This window comes from Oncorhynchus nerka, linkage group LG1, assembly GCF_034236695.1.
Source record: "Oncorhynchus nerka isolate Pitt River linkage group LG1, Oner_Uvic_2.0, whole genome shotgun sequence".
NCBI lineage: Eukaryota > Metazoa > Chordata > Actinopteri > Salmoniformes > Salmonidae > Oncorhynchus > Oncorhynchus nerka.
Genome location: NC_088396.1, coordinates 31,494,238 through 31,518,660, shown reverse-complemented (window position 1 = coordinate 31,518,660; position 24,423 = coordinate 31,494,238). Strand labels below are relative to the sequence as shown.

The following is a 24,423-nucleotide window of genomic DNA, read 5'->3' as shown; positions in this document are numbered from 1 at the left end:
ATCAAGACACTCAGGACAATCACCCACAATACAACCAAAGAATATGGCTGCCTAAATATGGTTCCCAATCAGAGACAACGATAAACAACTGCCTCTGATTGAGAACCACTTCAGACAGCCATAGACTCTCCTAGAACACCCCACTAAGCTACAATCCCACTAAGCTACACACCACATACAAAAACCCATGTCACACCCTGGCCTGACCAAAACATGAAGAAAAACACAAAATACTTCGACCAGGGCATGACAGAACCGCCCCCTATGGTGCGGACTCCCGAACGCACCTCAAATCAATAGGGAGGGTCCGGGATGGCGTCTGTCCATGGTGGCGGCTCCGGCGCGGGACGTGGACCCCACTCAGTTAATGTCTTAGTCCCCTCTCCTTGCGTCCCTGGAAAGTCCAACCTCGCCGCCAACCATGGCCTAGTAGTCCTCACCCAGAACCCCACCAGACTGAGGTGAAGCTCGGGACTGAGGTGAAGCTCGGGAGTGAAGGGAAGCTCGGGAGTGAAGGGAAGCTCGGGAGTGAAGGGAAGCTCGGGAGTGAAGGGAAGCTCGGGAGTGAAGGGAAGCTCAGGAGTGAAAGGAAGCTCGGGAGTGAAAGGAAGCTCGGGAGTGAAAGGAAGCTTGGGAGTGAAAGGAAGCTCAGGAGTAAGAGGAAGCTCAGGAGTAAGAGGAAGCTCAGGCAGGTTGATGGATCTACCAGATCCTGGCTGACTGGTAGATCCTGGCTGACTGGCGGATCCTGGCCGACTGGCGGATCCTGGCTGACTGGCAGTTCTGGCAGATCCCGGCTGACTGGCAGATCTGGAAGAGCCTGGCTGACTGGCAGATCTAGAAGAGCCTGGTTGACTGGCAGATCTGGCAGATCCCGGCTGACTGGCAGATCTGGAAGAATCTGGCTGACTGGCAGATCTGGAAGAGCCTGGTTGACTGGCAGTTCTGGCAGATCCCGGCTGACTGGCAGATCTGGAAGAGTCTGGCTGACTGGCAGATCTGGAAGAATCTGACTGACCCATGCTGACTGGCGGCTCTGACTGCTCCACGCTGACTGGCGGCTCTGGTTGCTCCATGTAGGCTGACAGCTCTGGCGGCTTCTTACAGACTAGCAGCTCTGGCGGCTCCGTGCAGACTGGCAGCTCCTTGCAGACTGGCAGCTCCTTGCAGACTGGCAGCTCCTTGCAGACTGGCTGCTCCATGTAGGCTGACAGCTCTGGCGGCTTCTTACAGACTAGCAGCTCTGGCGGCTCCGTGCAGACTGGCAGCTCCTTGCAGACTGGCAGCTCCTTGCAGACTGGCAGCTCCTTGCAGACTGGCAGCTCCTTGCAGACTGGCAGCTCCTTGAAGACTGACAGCTCTGGCTGCTTCATGCAGACTGACAGCTCTGGCTGCTTCATGCAGACTGACAGCTCTGGCTGCTCCATGCAGACTGACAGTTCTGACTGCTCCATGCAGACTGACAGCTCTGACTGCTCCATGCAGGCTGACGGCACCCTGCAGACTGGCAGCTCTTTGCAGACTGACAGCTCTGGCTGCTTCATGCAGACTGACAGCACCTCTGGCGGATCCTGGCTGACTGGCACTTCTGGCGGATCCTGGCTGACTGGCGACGCTGGGCAGACTGGCGGCGCTGGGCAGACTGGCGGCGCTGGGCAGACTGGAGACTCCGGCAGCGCAGGAGAGGAGAAAGGCTCCGACGGCGCAGGAGAGGCGGGAGACTCCGACGGCGCAGGAGAGGCGACAGGCTCTGGCTGCGCTGAACAGGCGGGAGGCTCCGGCAGCGCTGTAGAGGAGGAAGGCTCTGGCTGCGCTAAACAGGCGGGAGACTCCAGCAGCGCAGGAGAGGAGGAAAGCGCTGGCTGCGCTGAACATGCGAGGCACACTGAAGGCCTGGTGCGTGGTGCTGGAACTGGTGGTACTGGATCGAGGACACGCACAGGAAGCCTGGTGCGGGGAGCTGCTACCGGAGGACTAGAGTGTGGAGGTGGCACAGGATGGGCTAGACCGTGAAGGCGTACTGGAGATCTTGAGAGCAGTGTTGGCACAGGACGTGCAAGGCTAGGGATGTGCACAGGAGGCCTGGTGCGTGAGGCTGGCACCAACTTCACCAGCCGACTAACACGCACCTCAGGACGAGTATGGAGCGCTAACCCAGATGCCACCAAATCCCGGACACGTTCCGTCGGTCGAATTCCATGCAAAAAGCACCAACACAGCAACTCCCTCATTTCTCTCTCCTCCAATTTCCCCATTAACTCCTTCACAGTCTGTTTCGCTCACCTCCAACACCGGCTCTGGTTCTGGTCTCCTCCTTGGCTCCTCACGATAAACAGGGAGGGTTGGCTCAGGTCTGACTCCTGACTCTGCCACACTCTCCCTGAGCCCCCCCCAAGACATTTTTGGGGCTGATTCTCAGGCTTCCATCCGCTACGCCGTGCTGCCTCCTCATATCTGCGCCTCTCAGCTTTTGCCGCCTCCAGTTCTTCCTTGGGGCGGCGATATTCTCCAGGCTGAGCCCAGGGTCCTTTACCGTCCAGTTCTTCGTCCCATGTCCATTTCTCCAGGTGGTGCAGCCTCTTCACCTGCAGCTGCTGCTGCTCCTGCTGCCTCTCCTGTGGCTCGTGACCTATTAACACGCTGCTTGGTCCGTTGGTGGTGGGTGATTCTGTCACGGTTTTCTAATGGTGAAGGAGAGTCGGACCAAACTGCAGCGTGTCGATTGCGATCCATGTTTATTAAACAAATGTAAAACACGACTAAACACAAACACTACAAAACAATAAACGAAACGAAAACCGAAAACAGCCTATACATGTGTCTACTAACATCTAACAAGGACATCAAGACACTCAGGACAATCACCCACAATACAACCAAAGAATATGGCTGCCTAAATATGGTTCCCAATCAGAGACAACGATAAACACCTGCCTCTGATTGAGAACCACTTCAGACAGCCATAGACTCTCCTAGAACACCCCACTAAGCTACAATCCCACTAAGCTACACACCACATACAAAAACCCATGTCACACCCTGGCCTGACCAAAACACAAAATACTTCGACCAGGGCGTGACACCATGCCACTAGGGAGGGAGGGAGGGACACACTGAGACACTGACTGACTAGTGGATCATTCTCTTTGGCTGGTGTGGCTCACTTAACACTCTGAATAATGTACACTCTGAATACGATTGCACGTGCAACGCCAAAAGGCCCGATTTATGATGTTTGTTGTGCAACCATAGTGAATGTGAACAAGCCCAGTGGTCTGTCAGAAAGTTCGCTCTGTTTATGTGCATGCATGCTATGGTTTATAACGGAGGTAAACAGGCAGGTAAACAAGGCAACAGCTCAGTCCTCCTTCTGACTGCAGGGCTGCAGGATTTACTGCCTGCCTGCACACCCACTCTTCAGCACGCCAGCACACACACATGTATGCACAAACACACACACATGTATGCACAAACACACACACAGCCTCTGAAGGAAAGAGAGAGAGCACACTAGCTGTGGTGGGAGCAATTAGGCTGCAGTAAAAGTCTGTGTTTGTTTACATCCAATAATACAACTCTGTTAAAGGTTGCAGTGGGTCATTAATGTGGTGTGTCAGAAAACCTGCACTCTCACAGAATGAGACAAGACTGGATCTGTTTATAAAAGCACTTTAAACTGCACAAATAAACAAACCTGTAACTAAGAATGTCCCTAATGACACAGATTTTCCCTGAGCCTGGACAGTGTTGAAACTGATCTGAGATCCTGTGTGTTTATTGACCTGCTGTTAATGTCTCTGTTTAACTCCGCTTTACATAGTTGGTGTTTCTGGGGGAAAATACTCTCTCTCACCAAGGCATCGCCTTCCAATAACACTGACGACATTATTTATACTTTATTGGCACACACTCACACATCATTTATTAAGAGAAATACGAGCTCACTGTTATTGTAGCGCTTGGAGTGGGCCAATAAAAATCAGTCTCCTGTAGGTAAGGGCTGAGCCTGGCAAACATACACACACATATGGACACAATACACACATAGGAACGCACACAACCACACACACACACACGTAGTGTTGCTATAAACAATTAAATCCTTTACATTGACATTATTCCATTATTCATGAACAAAAATGGATAAATCATGTTTGAAGTTTGGTCACATTTTTGTTTTATATGTTCTTCAATGTACCAGTGAATGCTTGTATACCTCAGTAAGTACAGATCGGAGAGAGAGAGAGTGTGTTTCCCTGTGACATACAGTGCCTGTATAAGTGTGGTAAATATGTGCTGGCAGAGGAGTTAAAGGGGTTTCTAGATATGTGACAGTAACTAAAGCAAAAGCAAATAGCACAGTCCCTCTAATGACTGTTTACCCATAATACATCTGTGTCAGAGGTTTAACAGGCTGATCCTCTCCTCCTCTGCCAGGCTGCTCTCACCCATTCACACACACACTCCCTCTCTCTCTCCTCAGTGACCAGGCTTTAATAGAGGAATTGTTAATGATCTCATCACATCAGCAGGGCAGAGGAATAATAACCTGAAGTAGAGAGCAGTATCACACACTCAATGGAGTATAACCCACACGCACTATGAGACATGGTAGGGGTATGAGGCACGGGTTTCAAAATGCATGTACTGTACATCTGACTCTCTTTCTCTCTGGCTCTCTCTCTTCCTCTCTCTTTCTCAGGGGAAGGTGTGAAGATGTTACAGAAAGGAAGTCAGAAAGAGTCTCTCTTCCTCTGTTTGTTATTGGTGAGTATCTCTTAAATTACTCTTCCAATTCCTGTCTCTCTCCTCCTCCCCCTCCTCTCCTCATCCTCGCCCATCTTCAGCAATGAAACAAACTGAGGATAAAGACAACAGTGTAACAGATACACAGACACACTGGCAGAGGTACAGCCAGACTTTATCAGGTCTTTGCCAGAGGTTGTGAAACATCAGAAGGTTTCTCAGTGGAGCTCTAAGAGAGTAGTTATAATCTGGGTCTGGATCGCTCATCTCTTCCTCTGATGTTGAAACCTGTTGGTTGTGCATATGTGTGTTAGTGAGCATGCGTATCTGTGTTGGCTGTATTCCTAGGAGTTTAACTTCCCTCAGAGCTCAGTTAATGATCCCCACTAAAGCCACTCCTGGGTGGGAGGGACAGGGACAGGGACAGGGGGAAAGGGAAAGGGAGAGAGGGACATATCTGCAACACCATTAGTGCTCACTGTTTTCCCTAGAGGCTGGTTTTGAACGCATCTCCCAATGTGCTGGGTCCTGGGTACCTGGAAGGACATCGAATTTCGCATTGGATCTTGAGCGACTTGGTTGGAATAACTACTGTCACATGTTGGGGTTTGAGTGGTTGCCCATTGGTATCCCACATCCTTTCATTCTCACCAGCCACACGCTCCCTCCTCCTACCTTTTTCTCCTGACGCTTCCTACTCCTCCTCCCATCTCCTCTTACTCCTCCCACCTCTTCCCTTGATCTTCTTTCTTCCATCTCCTCCTTATCCCAACTAATCCTTCTTCCTCCCTCCTCCCCCTTCTACCTCCTCCCATCTCCTATTCCTCCTCCTCCTCTTGTTTCTACAACTTGATGGGAGTCCACCTGTGGTTAATTAAATTGCTTGGATATGATTTGGAAAGGCACACACCTGTATATATAAGGTCCCACATTTGACAGTGCATGTCAGAGCAAAAACCAAGCCACGAGGTTGAAGGAATTGTCCGTAGAGCTCTGAGACAGGATTGTGTGAGGCACAGACCTGGGGAAGGGTACCAAAACATTTCTGCAGCTTTGATGGTCCCCAGGAACACAGCGGCCTCCTTCTTTCTTAAATGGAAGTAGTTTGGAACCACCAAGACTCTTCCTAGAGCTGGCTACCCGGCCAAATGAGCAATCGGGGGAGAAGGGCCTTTGTCAGGGAGGTGACCTCGAACAGATGGTCACTCTGACAGAGCTCCAGAGTTCCTCTGTGGAGATGGGAGAACCTTCCAGAAGGACAACCATCTCTGTAGCACTATACCAATCAGTCCTTTATGGTAGAGTTTCCAGATGGAAGCCACTCTTCAGTAAAAGGCACATGACAGCCCGCTTTGAGTTTGCCAAAAGGCCAGAATTTTCTCCATCTCCTTAGATATCATACTCTGCTTCCACAGGGTATTCCACTGATTTTAAAACTCGGTCCTCCAGAAAGAGGAGAGCAATTAGCAACACTTATGCAGTTCTTCGTGATATCTTTCAAAATAGACACGTTAGAAAGGATTACCTACACATACTGAGCTCATGTTATAGACAGAAGCGTGCTACATAACAGACCAATCCGAAACCATCTCCCGACGTGTCCATTATCACAGCCAATCATGGCTAGTGGGAAGGTTCCTGGCTTTTTCCGTGGCTAAACCAACTAGGCTTGTAATTTAACAATTTTATTCCTATTTAGAGATGGCATACAAGTTTGCATTTTGATTAAAAAAAGATATGTTTATGTTTAAATGCCTTTCCTGTAAGGTAGTCATGCGCGACCTATGCCTGAAACGCTCCACACCGCGTGGCCGCGGCCACCCTAATCTGGTGGTCCCAGCGCGCACGACCCACGTGGAGTTCCAGGTCTCCGGTAGCCTCTGGAACTGCCGATCTGCGGCCAACAAGGCAGAGTTCATCTCAGCCTATGCCTCCCTCCAGTCCCTCGACTTCTTGGCACTGACGGAAACATGGATCACCACAGACAACACTGCTACTCCTACTGCTCTCTCTTCGTCTGCCCACGTGTTCTCGCACACCCCGAGAGCTTCTGGTCAGCGGGGTGGTGGCACCGGGATCCTCATCTCTCCCAAGTGGTCATTCTCTCTTTCTCCCCTTACCCATCTGTCTATCGCCTCCTTTGAATTCCATGCTGTCACAGTTACCAGCCCTTTCAAGCTTAACATCCTTATCATTTATCGCCCTCCAGGTTCCCTCGGAGAGTTCATCAATGAGCTTGATGCCTTGATAAGCTCCTTTCCTGAGGACGGCTCACCTCTCACAATTCTGGGCGACTTTAACCTCCCCACGTCTACCTTTGACTCATTCCTCTCTGCCTCCTTCTTTCCACTCCTCTCCTCTTTTGACCTCACCCTCTCACCTTCCCCCCCTACTCACAAGGCAGGAAATACGCTCGACCTCATCTTTACTAGATGCTGTTCTTCCACTAACCTCATTGCAACTCCCCTCCAAGTCTCCGACCACTACCTTGTATCCTTTTCCCTCTCGCTCTCATCCAACACTTCCCACACTGCCCCTACTCGGATGGTATCGCGCCGTCCCAACCTTCGCTCTCTCTCCCCCGCTACTCTCTCCTCTTCCATCCTATCATCTCTTCCCTCTGCTCAAACCTTCTCCAACCTATCTCCTGATTCTGCCTCCTCAACCCTCCTCTCCTCCCTTTCTGCATCCTTTGACTCTCTATGTCCCCTATCCTCCGGCTCGGTCCTCCCCTCCCGCTCCGTGGCTCGACGACTCATTGCGAGCTCACAGAACAGGGCTCCGGGCAGCCGAGCGGAAATGGAGGAAAACTCGCCTCCTGCGGACCTGACATCCTTTCACTCCCTCCTCTCTACATTTTCCTCTTCTCTCTCTGCTGCTAAAGCCACTTTCTACCACTCTAAATTCCAAGCATCTGCCTCTAACCCTAGGAAGCTCTTTGCAACCTTCTCCTCCCTCCTGAATCCTCCTCCCCTCCCACCCCCTCCTCCCTCTCTGCAGATGACTTCCGTCAACCATTTTGAAAAGAAGGTCGACGACATCCGATCCTCGTTTGCTAAGTCAAACGACACCGCTGGTTCTGCTCACACTGCCCTACCCTGTGCTCTGACCTCTTTCTCCCTCTCTCTCCAGATGAAATCTCGCGTCTTGTGACGGCCGGCCGCCCAACAACCTGCCTGCTTGACCCTATCCCCTCCTCTCTTCTCCAGACCATTTCCGGAGACCTTCTCCCTTACCTCACCTCGCTCATCAACTCATCCCTGACCGCTGGCTACGTCCCTTCCGTCTTCAAGAGAGCGAGAGTTGCACCCCTTCTGAAAAAACCTACACTCGATCCCTCCGATGTCAACAACTACAGACCAGTATCCCTTCTTTCTTTTCTCTCCAAAACTCTTGAACGTGCCGTCCTTGGCCAGCTCTCCCGCTATCTCTCTCAGAATGACCTTCTTGATCCTAATCAGTCAGGTTTCAAGACTAGTCATTCAACTGAGACTGCTCTTCTCTGTATCACGGTGGCGCTCCGCACTGCTAAAGCTAACTCTCTCTCCTCTGCTCTCATCCTTCTAGACCTATCGGCTGCCTTCGATACTGTGAACCATCAGATCCTCCTCTCCACCCTCTCCGAGTTGGGCATCTCCGGCGCGGCCCACGCTTGGATTGCGTCCTACCTGACAGGTCGCTCCTACCAGGTGGCGTGGCGAGAATCCGTCTCCACACCACGTGCTCTCACCACTGGTGTCCCCCAGGGCTCTGTTCTAGGCCCTCTCCTATTCTCGCTATACACCAAGTCACTTGGCTCTGTCATAACCTCACATGGTCTCTCCTATCATTGCTATGCAGACGACACACAATTAATCTTCTCCTTTCCCCCTTCTGATGACCAGGTGGCGAATCGCATCTCTGCATGTCTGGCAGACATATCAGTGTGGATGACGGATCACCACCTCAAGCTGAACCTCGGCAAGACGGAGCTGCTCTTCCTCCCGGGGAAGGACTGCCCGTTCCATGATCTCGCCATCACGGTTGACAACTCCATTGTGTCCTCCTCCCAGAGCGCTAAGAACCTTGGCGTGATCCTGGACAACACCCTGTCGTTCTCAACTAACATCAAGGCGGTGGCCCGTTCCTGTAGGTTCATGCTCTACAACATCCGCAGAGTACGACCCTGCCTCACACAGGAAGCGGCGCAGGTCCTAATCCAGGCACTCGTCATCTCCCATCTGGATTACTGCAACTCGCTGTTGGCTGGGCTCCCTGCCTGTGCCATTAAACCCCTACAACTCATCCAGAACGCCGCAGCCCGTCTGGTGTTCAACCTTCCCAAGTTCTCTCACGTCACCCCGCTCCTCCGCTCTCTCCACTGGCTTCCAGTTGAAGCTCGCATCCGCTACAAGACCATGGTGCTTGCCTACGGAGCTGTGAGGGGAACGGCACCTCAGTACCTCCAGGCTCTGATCAGGCCCTACACCCAAACAAGGGCACTGCGTTCATCCACCTCTGGCCTGCTCGCCTCCCTACCACTGAGGAAGTACAGTTCCCGCTCAGCCCAGTCAAAACTGTTCGCTGCTCTGGCCCCCCAATGGTGGAACAAACTCCCTCACGACGCCAGGACAGCGGAGTCAATCACCACCTTCCGGAGACACCTGAAACCCCACCTCTTTAAGGAATACCTAGGATAGGATAAAGTAATCCCTCTCACCCCCTTAAAAGATTTAGATGCACTACTGTTCCACTGGATGTCATAAGGTGAATGCACCAATTTGTAAGTCGCTCTGGATAAGAGCGTCTGCTAAATGACTTAAATGTAAATGTAAATATAGGTCTGCACGTCATGTACCTACGTTCTATAGGTCTGCACGTCATGTACCTACGTTCTATAGGTCTGCACGTCATGTACCTACGTTCTATAGGTATGCACGTCATGTACCTACGTTCTATAGGTCTGCACGTCATGTACCTACGTTCTATAGGTCTGCACGTCATGTACCTACGTTATATAGGTCTGCACGTCATGTACCTACGTTCTATAGGTCTGCACGTCATGTACCTACGTTCTATAGGTATGCACGTCATGTACCTACGTTATATAGGTCTGCACGTCATGTACCTACGTTCTATAGGTATGCACGTCATGTACCTACGTTATATAGGTCTGCACGTCATGTACCTACGTTCTATAGGTATGCACGTCATGTACCTACGTTCTATAGGTATGCACGTCATGTACCTACGTTATATAGGTCTGCACGTCATGTACCTACGTTCTATAGGTATGCACGTCATGTACCTACGTTATATAGGTCTGCACGTCATGTACCTACGTTCTATAGGTATGCACGTCATGTACCTACGTTCTATAGGTATGCACGTCATGTACCTACGTTCTATAGGTCTGCACGTCATCTACCTACGTTCTATAGGTCTGCACGTCATCTACCTACGTTCTATAGGTATGCACGTCATCTACCTACGTTCTATAGGCCTGCACGTCATGTACCTACGTTATATAGGTATGCACGTCATGTACCTACGTTCTATAGGTCTGCACGTCATGTACCTACGTTATATAGGTATGCACATCATGTACCTACGTTCTATAGATATGCACGTCATGTACCTACGTTCTATAGGTATGCACGTCATCTACCTACGTTCTATAGGTATGCACGTCATGTACCTACGTTCTATAGGTATGCACGTCATGTACCTACGTTCTATAGGTATGCACGTCATGTACCTACGTTCTATAGGTCTGCACGTCATCTTTGGCATCGGTTTTGCAGATCAGCGTTAAACTAGACATCGGGCCGATACAGATGTTGGCATTTTTAGCTAATATCGTCCGATTTCGATATGTTCACCGATATATCGTTCTTCCCTAATTATAACATTGTTCATTGACCTGTCAATTCTTTCATGTTAGGCATTTACATTAGCTATAAAGCGGGAACATATAGCAATACTCTATCAGATTTGTGAGTTGAAACATGTTTGAATCTTTGCCATTCTTGGTGTCTTCACATATTTCAACATAAAACATTTATGTTCTTACATTTATGTCAGTGTAATGATTTTACAGATGAGGCTGAGAAGACGATGGAAATGCCCTGTAGGTGTGCTGCCTATATAAGTTGGCTTCTCCAGGTCCTACGACAAGGGTGCATTACGGTCTGCAATCCGGGGCATTTCTGCATGTGCAGGAACCCCTCTTTATACTACGTTTTTAAGTTAGGACAGGCGGGAGGTGGGGCTGCTCCAGTAGAATAGGTGGGGTTAATGCACATTAATGTTGGATGTCAGCTGCCGATAAACCCCACAGAAGAAGGGGCGGGCAACAATGGTAGCTAGCTAGCCGTACACCGGTAGACACCGTACACCGTACCCTCCCTCACACACTGTTTTCCCACAGGAGGAAGGAGCGAAGGACATTGTGTGCTAGCTCAGTCAGCTTGTCCTAAGGAGGACTCTGTACCTGTACACAGTAGGTGGGATGCTGGGGCGACAAGCTAGCTACCACACAGTGTCTCTCACTAGCAAGCTAGCTAGTACACAGTGTCGCCCTAGCCTCCCACCTGCTGTGCTAGCGGGAGGCGGTGGCAACAGGTAGACAGTGTACTTCACCCCTGCCTATCTAGCACTGTTTTCCCATGGTTCTGTTAACGGCGGTGAGGGTCGGTGTTTGGCAGGCAGGAGTGAAGAACATTCAGAAAGTACTTTCATTTTCCTTTTGACCCACATTCAAAACTGTCACACAAACATGAAGATGTCATGCTAAAGGTATTTGGTATTTTATTAGCATCCCCATTAGCTGTTGTGATAGAAGCAGCTACTCTTCCTGGGGTTCAACACAAAACATGAAACATAATACAGAATGACATAATACAGAACATCAATAGACAAGAACAGCTCAAGGACAGAACTACGTCAATTTTAAAATGGCATATGTAGCCTACATATCAATACATACACACCAACTATCTATCTAGGGGAGGCGTTCATATAGGAACCAATGGGGTCTCTGAGTCACAACTATGAATGTCCCTGAAGTAGATCTGAGGTTCAAATAGAGCTACACACACACAGTAGTCAGAGGTTTTAGAGGAACCATTGTTTTATTTTCAAGTACATTTTCAGCAATGGTTCCTAAAAGGAAATTATAATTTTTTTCGACAACATTTCAAAGAAATTAACAACAATAATATTAAATCAATGAAAAATATTACATCTATAAACGGGGATATTCAACTCTTAACATACGAGGTCCGGAGCCAGCTGGTTTTCAGTTCTACATGATAATTAAACGCACCTACCTGGTGTCCCAGTTCTAAATCAGTCCCTAATTAGAGGGGAACAATGTAAAAACGCAGTGGAACTGGTTTCGAGGTCCAGAGTTGAATTTCAGGGATCTAGATAATAATATTGTAAAAGGATCTAATGAAATGTCAATATAAACAAACAAATTGTCTGTTAAACACCCACACCAGTCCACGCATCCACTTTTTTGATCTGAAAGACAATGTCTAGAGCTTACCAATGATGTTTAACAACAATGTAAGTCAATAAGTCATCGTTTTAGTCAATGTTTGATATATTTGGGCTTGTAGTGCCAAACCTGAATGTGTGACTTCGGATGTTTCTTGTGAGATGAAGTGCAAATTATTTTGTCTACATTTCATTTCAGGGCTGGGTTATATTTAAATGTTACCACCCACCAGCATAGCAACGTTTATTAATCATAAACACCTGCTGCAAAGTTCATCCTATTCGTGAGTTGTCTGAGAGCCAAACAGCTTTTCTATGTAGCCTACACTTGGGTTTCCACTACATAAAATAGCCACAAAATTGTCTATATCGCACAAATGAATGAAAAGAGCAATTCACTTTTTGGTCTTAATTGAAGGTTAGGGTTAGGCAAAGTTTAACAGTGTGGTTAAGGTTAGGGTTCAGGTGAGATTTAGGTTTAAAATCCAATTTTAAGAAGAGAAAATGTGTAAATAGATGTGTTAACTAGTGACAAACACATACCTGGCCACCTTTGCCATGGCAAAAAAGCTAATGTTTTTGCACCTACCCATTTTTTAAATTATTATCCATTGGATCATTTGTGAAGTTTCACCTATTATTATTTTTTAAATATGACAATTTTAGAAATGGTAAAATTCCGTGATACAGTATATTGCATTTTAGATCCCCAGTCCCCCAAAATGTATGGTTCTGACCACTATCGTTTTACGCAAATTTGTTTTGCATGGCCTGGTGCCCCCTTGTGTGGAGGCTTTGCTCGTTTTTGACAATAGAGCCCCACAGTGGAGGTATCATAATATCCATAAAACCTAGTGGTCAAACAGGGAAATGGTTCCAATCATTTTTCCAGCATTCATTTTTCCCATAATAGATTTTAGAAACACTTAAAATAAGGGCTGTGTTTCGTGTAGGCTTACCCTGGCGTGACTATTTGATATCCATGTTCATCTCTGTCAGACAAGGTGACTTTCATCAATATATTCGGCTCTATTTACTTTCAGCTTCAAAATGCTAATTAGCATCAAAGTAGACCTCATGTAAGACTACAAATCCCTGCAAGATCCTGCAGGTCAACTCTACTAGCTGACACCTTTACTAACAGGTATGGTGTCAATTTAAAACTTGCATAAGACATTTTGCCAATGTATTAATTACTAAATTTGGTTAACATTAGATAGTTAATCAAGAGATTCTTACCTTTGTCTCGATTCGGCAGTCTAGTCCAGATCATCATGGCATTTGTTGCTCTTTTTATAGCCACATTAGCCGTTAGCATTTCATTTTTGGTGGGTAAATACCTGCGAATATATTGATAAAAGTCACCTTGTCCTAGAGAGATTTACACGGTTAATGAAACATCACGCCAGGGTAAGCCTACATGAAACACAATCCTTATGTCTCCTATGGGGAACCATTTCCTTGTTTGACTGCTAGGTTTTATGGGTATTATGATTCATACTGTGGTGCTCTATTCTCATTTATACTAAAGAGACATCTCCACCCACCTGGGGCACCAGGCCAGGCAAAACATTTTTTCACATTGCTTCTATAGGCCCATACACTCGAAAATGTTCAGTTGTTAGGCTATCCAGAGCTAATATTCTTTCCATTTCTATGACATTTGGAATCCGAAACAGTTTCACTGGAATTATCAAATGGCAAGAGTCAGACAAACTTCAAATCTCAACATGTCAACAGCTTGTATAGGCACGGTTTAGCTGAGACTCATCTCTTGACAGGTAGGCTAGGAGTCTATTTCTAGAATAAATATTTTTACCTGCCTTAACTGAAATGGTGCTCACATAACTTTAATTTGCTGACTAAGGTTAGCATGCTAGCTAGTTACACTGACAGCTGTCAGTCAGTGCCCTATTTGTTGGTACTCTGAACAAAATATAAACGTAACATGTAAAGTGTAAATGTGAAGTGTAAATAAAAAGATCTCAGAAATGTTCCATACGCACAAATCAAATCAAATTGTATTTGTCATATACACATGTTTAGCAGATGTTATTGCGGGTGTAGTGAAATGCTTTTGTTTCTAGCTCCAACAGTGCAGTAATATCTAACAAATTCACAACAAGACACACAACATAAAAGTAAAAGAATGTAATTAAGGAATACATCAATATTAGGATGAGCGATGTCAGTGGCATAGACTAAAATACAGTAGAATAGAATACAGTATCTACATATGAGATAAAGTAAAGCAAAAATATGTAAACATTATTAAATTGACTAGTGTTCCATTATTAAGTGGCCAGTGATTTCAAGTCTATGTATGTGGGGCAGCAGCCTCTAAGGTGCAGGGTTACATAACTGGGTGGAAGCCTCCTAGTGATGGCTATTTAACGGTCTGATGGCCTTGAGATAGAAGCTGTTTTTCAGTCTCTCGGTTCCAGCTTTGATGCACCTGTACTGACCTCACCTTCTGGATAATAGCAGGATTAACAGACAGTGGCTCGGGTGTTTGTTGTCCTTGATTATCTTTTTGGTCTTCCTGTGACATCTGGTGCTGTAGGTGTCCTGAAGGACAGGTAGTTTGCTCTCGGTGATGCGTTGGGCAGACAGCACTACCCTCTGAAGAGCCTTGCGGTTGTGGGCAGTGCAGTTGCCATACCAGGCTGTGATACAGCCCAACAGGATGCTCCCAATTGTGCATCTGTAAAAGTTTGTGAGGGTTTAGGTGCCAAGCCACATTTCTTCAGCCTCCTGAGGTTGACGATGCGCCACCTGTGTTCAACCGTTTGTTGTTTCCTACTTTCACCAACTGGGGGCGGCCCGTCAGGAAGTCCAGGACCTAGATCCACAGAGCAGGGGTTCAGACCCAGGGTCCCGAGCTTAATGATGGGCTTGGAGGGTACTATGGAGTTGAATGCTGAGCTATAGTCAATGAACGGCATTCTTATATAAGTATTCCTCTTGTCCAGATGGATAGGGCAGTGTGCGGTGCGATGGCATTTGCTTCGTTTGCGGATCTATTGGGGCAGTAAGCAAATTGAAGTGGGTCTAGGGTATCAAGTAAGGTAGAGGTGATATGATCCTTGACTAGCCTCTCAAAGCACTTCATGATGACAGAAGCGAGTGCTACGGGGCAATATTAATTTAGTTCAGTTATCTTTGCTTTCTTGGGTACAGGAACAATGGTGGACACCTTGAAGCAAGTAGGTACAGCAGACCGGGATAGGGAGAGATTGAAATATGTCCGTAAACACTCCAGCCAGCTGGTCTGTGCATGCTCTGAGAACGCGGCTAGGGATGCCGGCAGCCTTGCGAGGGTTAACACACTTAAATGTCTTACTCAAGTCGGCCACGGAGAAGGACAGCTCAAACTTAGTTCTCTGAAATGTTGTGCACAAATTTGTTTACATCCCTGTTAGTGAGTATTTCTCCTTTGACAAGATAATTCATTCACCTGACAGGTGTGGCATATCAAGAAGCTGATTCAAAAGCATGGTCATTAAACAGGTGCACCTTGTGCCGGGGACAATAAAAGGCCACTCTAGAATGTGCAGTTTTACAACATAATGCCACAGATGTCTCAAGTTTTGAGGGAGCAATTGGCATGCAGATTGCAGGAATGTCCACCAGAGCTGCTGCAAGAGAATTTAATGTTCATTTCACTACCATTAGCTGCCTCCAATGTCATTTTAGTGAATTTGGCTGTATGTCCAACCGGCCTCACAACCGCAGACATATGGCGTCGTGTGGGCGAGCGGTTTGCTGATGTCAATGTTGTGAACAGAGTGCCCCATGGTGGCGGTGGGGTTATGGTATGGGCAGGCATAAGCTATGGACAATGAACACAATTGCATTTTATTGATCGAAATTTGAATGCACAGAAATACCGTGACGAAATCCTGAGACCCATTGTGAGGCCCATTTCTTTTAAGGTATCTATGACAAACATAAGCATATCTGTATTCCCAGTCATGTGAAATCCATGGATTAGTTAAATAAAGGTTAAATTAAAAATGCAAAAATTAGGGCCTAATTTAATTATTTCAGTTGACTGATTTCCTCATATGAACTGTAATTCAGTAAAATCATTCAAATTGGTGCATGTTGCATTTATATTTTTGTTCAGTATATTTCTCTGCTACAAGTGGAAATCACTACAATGTTCTCATCCCCAATGAATGAAAATCCCTGCTCTGCCAACCTGGTCTCAAAGCATTTTGTATCATTCTGTACGTAAATCATCGATACTCATTTTGTATGATATGCTAAGTTTCTTATGGTATTTTATTACTTTGGGGATGTCCATCACCCATTTCGTATGAAATGTTATGAATTATAATTCTGATGATATATTATGGATTTGTATAACGTATGATATGTTACGAATTCTAGCTAGATGGCTAAGTGGCTAACTAGCTAACGTTAGCTAGGCTAGGGGTTAGGTTTAAAGTTAGGGTTAAGTTTAGGAGTTAGGTTAAAGGGTTAAGATTAGGGGAAGGTTTAGCTAACATCACAAGAGGTTGGTGGCACCTTAATTTGGGAGGATGGGGAACTTGGGACATGATGATGGCACAATTCCGTTGGCATACAGTCCTGTTCAAATTCTTCTCACAGACGTTTTTAGAAGATAGACAATGTTCAAAGAGCTCAAGCAAGCAGTTTTCACAGATCATATACTTGGGCATCTCTTGCCCTGGTAAAGGAAGAAGTTAATTCATTTCACTTGTATTTCAAGTTTGCCATTCAAAAATCAATATGATTGCATGTTGATTATAACTAGTCTACTAACTTATTTCTGTACAGTGGAATCTTCCAGGGTTATAAAAGTTGGATGGTAAGATGGGTCAGTCAATACAGTATCGCTATATTTTTACCATGGCAAAAAATAAAACACGAAGCATATTTCTGTATGTAAAATATTCTCTGCTATAGAATAGAAAATAAATAAATATGACTCTGGATGACAACATAATAATGTTTGTTTTTAACATTAGGGTTGTTTTCCTTAAGAAATTAAATCTACTTTGTGTTTTGTTTCCTTGCCACACTACAAACGAGTATTGTGCTAGTGGTATCGTCCTGGCCCGAGCAGTCATGGTCATAAAATGCAAGGCAAGATGTCAGGAAGAGAAAATTGAGACAATCAGCATCCCATTCAGTTCACATATTTTTTAGCTAGTTTTTGTACAATGCATAGCTACACCCAGAGACATAAATGCATAATATGTATCTGTAACGTTATAACCATATCAGCAGAATGTAGGCTAATTCTTTGGGGGTGGTCACAAAATGTACCATAGCCTACCGATACCTTCTAGATAGCCTAGTTAAGAAGAAGTTTGGAATGGATAAGCCAATATAGCAATAACAGAGGCAGACAGACACCTTCACTTTTTTTTTTTACTAAACACATGGATATTTAACACAGAATAAAGGCATTAAGATTTTTTGTGGGAATATATTTAATTCAATTTTGTTTACATTTGTTTTGTTAATTTCACACTTATGTAAAACAACAAATAATTTAATTGAAAGCAATGATAATGAAATGGCATGTTGCTGCACACAGATACCATTCATATAATTTCATTTTAAGATGTATTTTTATTTAACAATGTTAATGACTTTTTCACCTTTATTTAAACAGGTGTGTGTCATTGAGATGAACATGTAATAAAAATATTTAGATTTTTTTTCTCTCTATAAAACTGTTAATCTCAAATAAACGACAGGCTAGCTAAAAACACTGCTCTTGTTTAAGGAAAGAATATTCCAGTCAGGGGCGCCATCCCCACATTCTAAAATAGCATTTTTGTCCCCCCCAGTTTTATCATTGGAATGTGATACAAAACGAGGCAACGGTGTGCTTTAGGACCATGCGGACACATCCGAGCGTTCGGGTAGACTGTTTGGAGTGTTTTAAAAAAATTATACAAATAAAAATGATGTCCCCCCATACTTCTAAAACTGAAGTTGCACCACTGTCTAGTCATAATGAGCTCTTTTGTTGCCATCATAAACTGCTCATGTGAAGTTTCCTCAAGCATCTTCATCAATTCATGCCATTTATGTTTATCAATTTATGCAATCAATTCAAACAATTTATGTTTGAGATCACTTGTTGTGTACTGTTTTAACTTGCAAGATTTTACAATATCATGGAAAGAACAAATATAGTTTAATGAAGCCTTTTGTGTTTGTAGCCGGCATGCAGTGAAAATCACCCCTGTTGTTTATTTATGTAGGCTATAGGTTGCTTTAACTGTTTTGCTTCGTTTTAACGAGAAAAAAACAACAACTATTGAGTAGGTTATTCTTACATTTTAATCTCAATTAGACCATCTGGTTAATAAAGGTGAAAGTCCTGGTTAAATAATAAATAATGAACATGATGAAATAAAACTAAAGGATAAAATGGTCTTTGCATTCAGCACACCTATAGGCATATGATCTTTCATGATCAAACATATGATGTTTTTGCCTTCGTTGCTTTTGTAAAGCAGTGTAAAATTATATCTGACCCAAAAAATGCCATTCTAATGAAAACAAGTTTAACAGCCTATAATTAAATACTTATTATTTGAATCAGGTCACCACGCACTGGCTATCACAGCGCGCAGGCAGCCTCCATTCGCGCACACACACCCATGGTGTCCCAAACTGGGAAGAGGAGACACATTAATGAACAATGAAGTTGCGCAAGCAAGACTTGTGTGAATAATGTGACAAATGTGACTTCATAGCCTTGAATATAATGACCAACAAATAGAAAGACACATGTTTTAAAATCAGCAGGACAAAAAATAAAATAATCCTGAAGTTTCCGCCCGCAGCATGAAAAAAGACGACATGATGAACCCGTGATAACTGAGACATGAAAAACACAAGGCAGAGGCAATTCTAGCAGACATATGTTTTCATTTATTCCAGCATTCACGTGTTCACACGTGCGTTCACACATTGACACGTTCAACAAGGCATGTGAACGTGTCAATGCACTTGTAAACGTGTCAACGCATGTGTGAAGATTGAAGGCCACGTTAATACTTAGTTAGAAGCCCTTTCCTAACAATGCAGTTAAAAAAGTAAGAAAATTAACAAATAGATACAAATAAAATAGTAACACAATAAAATAACAATAGTGAAGCTATATACAGGTTATATACAAGCAGTACCCATACTGAGTCACTACTAAGGTATGAGGTAGTTGGGTTCCCAAGGGGATTAGTATATTCTCTTTGAATTTAATTTAATTAGAATGACTTATTAAAACCTGTAGTAAATAAAATCTTAGCAGAATCAAGTGTATCTAGAATCCTGTAGTAAGTTGAAAACAGAACAAAAAATATCATCTTAATTTATAACCAAGAACCTGAATAAAGCACACATTATGACTCTGTACGCTTTTATCTTTTAACCCCCCCCCCCCCTCTCTCTCTTTTAGGTGTCCTGTCCTCCCTTTCTCAGGTCAGAGTACAGTAGTTGTGGAGAGTTTGAGTTCTACAACCAGACCCTCAGTAGCTGCCAGCCCTGCCCACCATGCCAACCTGGACAGGAGCCCCACATGGTGAGACACACAAGCACGCACACAAACTAAAGAAACACATTTAAAAAAGAGCACAACTACATACACACACCCACCCACACACACACATTTCCTGAGATGTAATGACTTGAGTGTAATGAGTAGATAATGTAGCATGTCAGGTGCATGTGAACCCTGACCGCTGCTACCTGCCTCCCAGCCCTACTCCCAGCCCTCCCAGCCCTACTCTCATTAGTTATTTTAGACAGGTCTAAAGAAACATGATAGAAATAAAAATGTAGTCTATTTCAGAAGAACAGAATAGCATACTCTGAGTTGTCCATATGTGTCACGACTTCTCCCGAAGTCGATGCCTCTCCTTGTTCGGGCGGTCGACGATGCCGGTCTTCTAGCCATCGCCCATCCATTTTTAATTTTCCTCTTGTCTTGTTTTCCCTTCCCACACACCTGGTTCTCATTTCCCTCATTATGTGTTGTGTATTTAACCCTCTGTTTCCCCCATGTCTTTGTGTGGTGTTGTTTATTCTGTTTCATGTGATGCTCACGTTAGTTATGTTAACCCGTATTGTTATTTCGTGTTCACTTTGCCGTGTGCCTTTGGTTCGCCTAAATAAAAGGCTCCGCTGGCTACCCAATATCTGCTCTCCTGCACCTGACTCCCTTACAGCCATTTACGCATACCAGACAATATGTTAGGCCCTGATATGGCTATGCCTAGTTCATTTAGTGGACAAGGTTTGCTTAGAATTCTGTGGCATACATTTGTATTATTTTACAGTATGACGAATACAATTGAACATAGCTGAATAAAATAAAAATTATATTTTCTCCAAACAGTTTCCAAGGAAGTGTGCACATGTGGTTATTCTGTGTTGAGCAGTTAACAAAGAAACAGGTCCTCCTATATGCTTCATTTAGAGCTATTTATACTTTAGTTGTGATACAAATGTTGGGCTATATGTTTAGATTTTTTATACATTGTAAGGCTGCATGATGCGACTCTAATGAGGATTGGAAAAAGTTGCATGGAAGGCATGAGCTCTGCTTTGTTTCTTGTCCAGGCTGCGCACACTTCATCAGTCTCTCATTCACAATTTGACAAGCACTTGATAAAATTCTCACCAGGCCTCGAATTTCCCAGCGGCATCCCCCTCGTGTGGCCGTAATGCCCCCTAAAAAAATCCATGCCCTTTGTGCCCTTGGGCTGAATATAATAATTATAATTCCCGGCTGCCGTGCTCCGAAGCACTTCTCACTCACATGTCTCTCTCAGATATTTACATTCTTATTAACCAATGCGTCACATGATCGGGTCTTTCTCACAGCTAAGAAGTATGCTACAAGCGAAGACAGACAGATCGACTGTGTCTCTCTTATTGAATTCTGAAGCACATGTTGAAGATGTTAGAAGAACTGTCCACATTTAGCCTACTTTTCATCAGCCAACAAGATGAGTAGGCCTAACAAACAGCAAAAGCACTAGCCTATGTCAATCTACTATCCCCCATAGTACAACAGTTGATCTATTCTATTGGTCAACTTGTCCTTCTGTGCAAGAAATAAATATTCCAAACATACTCTGGGCCAGTTGTGGAATGTGATAGATCCTAAATTAATACAACCACTCGCATAAAAAAAACATTTTAAAAGTAATGAGGCTGATGCAACAGATCAGAACGTTTAGCTTAAAATATTGATAAACTGTTAGGTTATTTCTTCACATTATAAGTGCAGAAACGCGCACACGGCAGTAGGCTCTAAGCGCAAATGTTTCAAAATGCAATCAATTAGCGGGAAAACACTGTTCTCAAAAGTGACTGCAAATCCGATTATGCTTTATATAAAGGTGCATTTTGGATGGTGAAAATTATCTTCCCCAAACTGGAAACTCATGCGTCGCCTATGTATGCCAGTTAGGCTCTACACCAGCTGTAAAGCAGATTAATGTGCTTAATTTTAAGAAGTTATTTGGCAACTTTAGTTGTGTTTACAACCCTTATCAAAACATATAGGCCTATGTGCTATGCTACATGAGGTGTGCGACTATGATTTATCACAAGTGATAATACATCATTCACAATGATAGGCTAATATTGTCATCCATCAGACTATTCTTAATTTAATGTTGTCTTTACATATACTAAATAATATATGTGTGGAATTCATTTTGATTTAGAATGGACCATTATCATGCACCTGTCTTGGAACAGGGGCAGGGGGAACAAATACATGTGATCTATACACTTAAATAGCGAATGGAGAACACTTTTCCCGTGTTTAATATTCATGCCAGCCATGTAGGCTATACTCCTGTTGTAAAGTGAAGTAATGTGCTAAATATTAGGAAAGTTGAGAAATAAATATAGTAGGCGTAGCCTATAGAAAGATGATGGGGATCCTGTTTTTAATAGAGGCCATGGAAACAATTGTTTTTTCTCACGCAATGGCAGAGCCTATAGAAATGTTGAGCAACATGAACTCATGGGCTCTCATCAAGTGTTGGGTTAGATTTTTATAAAACATTTGCATTGATGTCAGAGTGATTAGAGGGACAATAGCGTGCTGAGTACCAGGCAGTTATAAAGTTTGGTAGGCTACTAATGACCATCAGCAGCATCAGAGCTTGGAGAAGCCTAGTTACCATGTCACCATTACCGTAACAGCCCTTCTCTCTATCTGTCTGCTCAGACCACCCAGGAAGTTTACCTGACTCACTGGTATACACAAAGGTACACCTCCCACATCAAAGAGTTACCAGCTAAATCCCAGAATGCATGCTCAGATTCAGAAAGGGGAATGAACCATTTTCACGGTTTGTCATTCCATTTGGATTTTTCCCAAATATTGAATCCCCTTTGGTAGGATGTAGTAGCCTGTCAGCAGCCATTAGTCATCAGCCCCCGGCCAAAATAAACAGAGCCTCACTGGGCCTTAATAAGGAGACACACCTCACACACACACACACACACACACACACACACACACACACACACACACACACACACACACACACACACACACACACACACACACACACACACACACACACACACACACACACACACACACACACAACAAAAGGAGCCCTGCTTTTCTCTTCCTCTGTAAATCTACAGTCACAGACATAGCTAACTGTTTGAATAGTCAGCTCTTTAAACTTGTAAAGTTAAATTGTAGTTATTCAACTCTCCTGTACAATTACAGAAAATGTCAATATCTGCTCATGATTGCAGATTTGGTAAGAACTTACGAAACAGAGCAGCAACATTGTCACGTGTACTCCAGCTCTCCCTCTCCAGCGCTCCACTTCGCCAGATTATTACGCACACCTGCCACAATCTTTACATGCTGACCAAACAGCACACACGTGTGCATCTGCGTGCGCCATTGCGCCCAAATAGATTTTGTTCACCCACACCAGACGTGATCAGGACAATTATATTAATTTGGGGACAGGTCAAAACCATTAAACATTTATGGCAATTAGCTAACAATGAGGAGATGGGAGAGGCAGGACCTGCAGCGCGCTGAGCGTCACAAATAGAACTAAGTTCTATTTTAGCGCCTGGCAATGCAGAAGCTTGCTGGAGCGAGCAGTGTGGGTGCAATGATTGAATAACATGTATGTGTTATTTATTTTGCAATGCTCTTGCACTCGACGCGAGCGGTGTGGTCAGCATGTAATAAGAAAAATAAGCCTGAAGGAAGTAGGAGAGATGATGAGAAACAAATTCAGTTTACCGTTATATCTGTGGATTAATTGTCAGAGTAGAGGATCTTGTGCATTTCTGGTAAAAAAGCAACCCAATGTTAATATCCAAGTAAAAATTAGCTAGCAACAGCAAGCTAGCTAGCTAAATTTCCATAAATGTTTAATACTTTTTGACCTGTCCCCAAATTAATATAATTGGTTCAGAGTTTGTTTTGATATTTCAATCCGCATGTCCTGATCGTGTCTGGTGTGGGTGAACAAAATAACTTTTGGTTTGGTCAGCATGTTACGCGCACCTGTGCCTCATGAGATTCACCTGGACTCCACACCTTCCTGATTACCTTCCCTATATCTGTCACTCCCCTTGGTTCTTTCCTCAGGCGTTATTGTTTAAGTTTCATGTCTGTATGCTATTCGGGTTTCTTGTTTTATTCATTATTACATTTGCACTTCCTGTACTTGCTTCCCTTCTCCCAGCATACACGTTACTAACATTACTAACTTGGCATTTAGCTCATTTTTTCATATGGGGTCAGTAGTAATAGCAGTGTTGGGAAAGCTACTTAAAAAATATTGTTTACCAATCCACCATTTCACACTGGAAGAAGTTAGGCTCTACTAAAGAGAGGTGTCCCGTCAACGGGACAGTTGTAAATCATTCAGCGCCTTGTGTCACAATCACTGATTTTAGAGAAACAACAAATGTCGGTACATATAAGGGTCCTATATTGGCTGAAAGCTTAAATTCTTGTTAATATAACTGCACTGTCCAATTTACAGTAGCTATCACTGCGAAAAAAATGCCATGCTATTGTTTGAGGAGAGCTCCTAACAACAAAACACTTTTCACCCCGATAGTTTTGATAATTTCACCTCTGAAGGTCAAATGTGTACTTAAATCAGAGCAAGATTTCAGAATGTATCATCCAAATGG

The 24,423-nt window shown here is 44.4% G+C and overlaps 1 protein-coding gene across 2 annotated transcripts in view; it reads left to right on the top strand.

The window, feature by feature from the left end:
- Positions 1-24,423, top strand: part of edar (ectodysplasin A receptor) — a 79,966-nt gene that overhangs the window by 12,356 nt on the left and 43,187 nt on the right. For both annotated transcript variants that reach the window (XM_065018063.1, XM_065018057.1), the window contains exons 2-3: positions 4,703-4,767; positions 19,676-19,798. In XM_065018063.1, coding sequence (XP_064874135.1) covers positions 4,717-4,767; positions 19,676-19,798 — 174 coding nt within the window. In that variant the 5' untranslated portion in view covers positions 4,703-4,716. The remainder of the gene's footprint in view (positions 1-4,702; positions 4,768-19,675; positions 19,799-24,423) is intronic.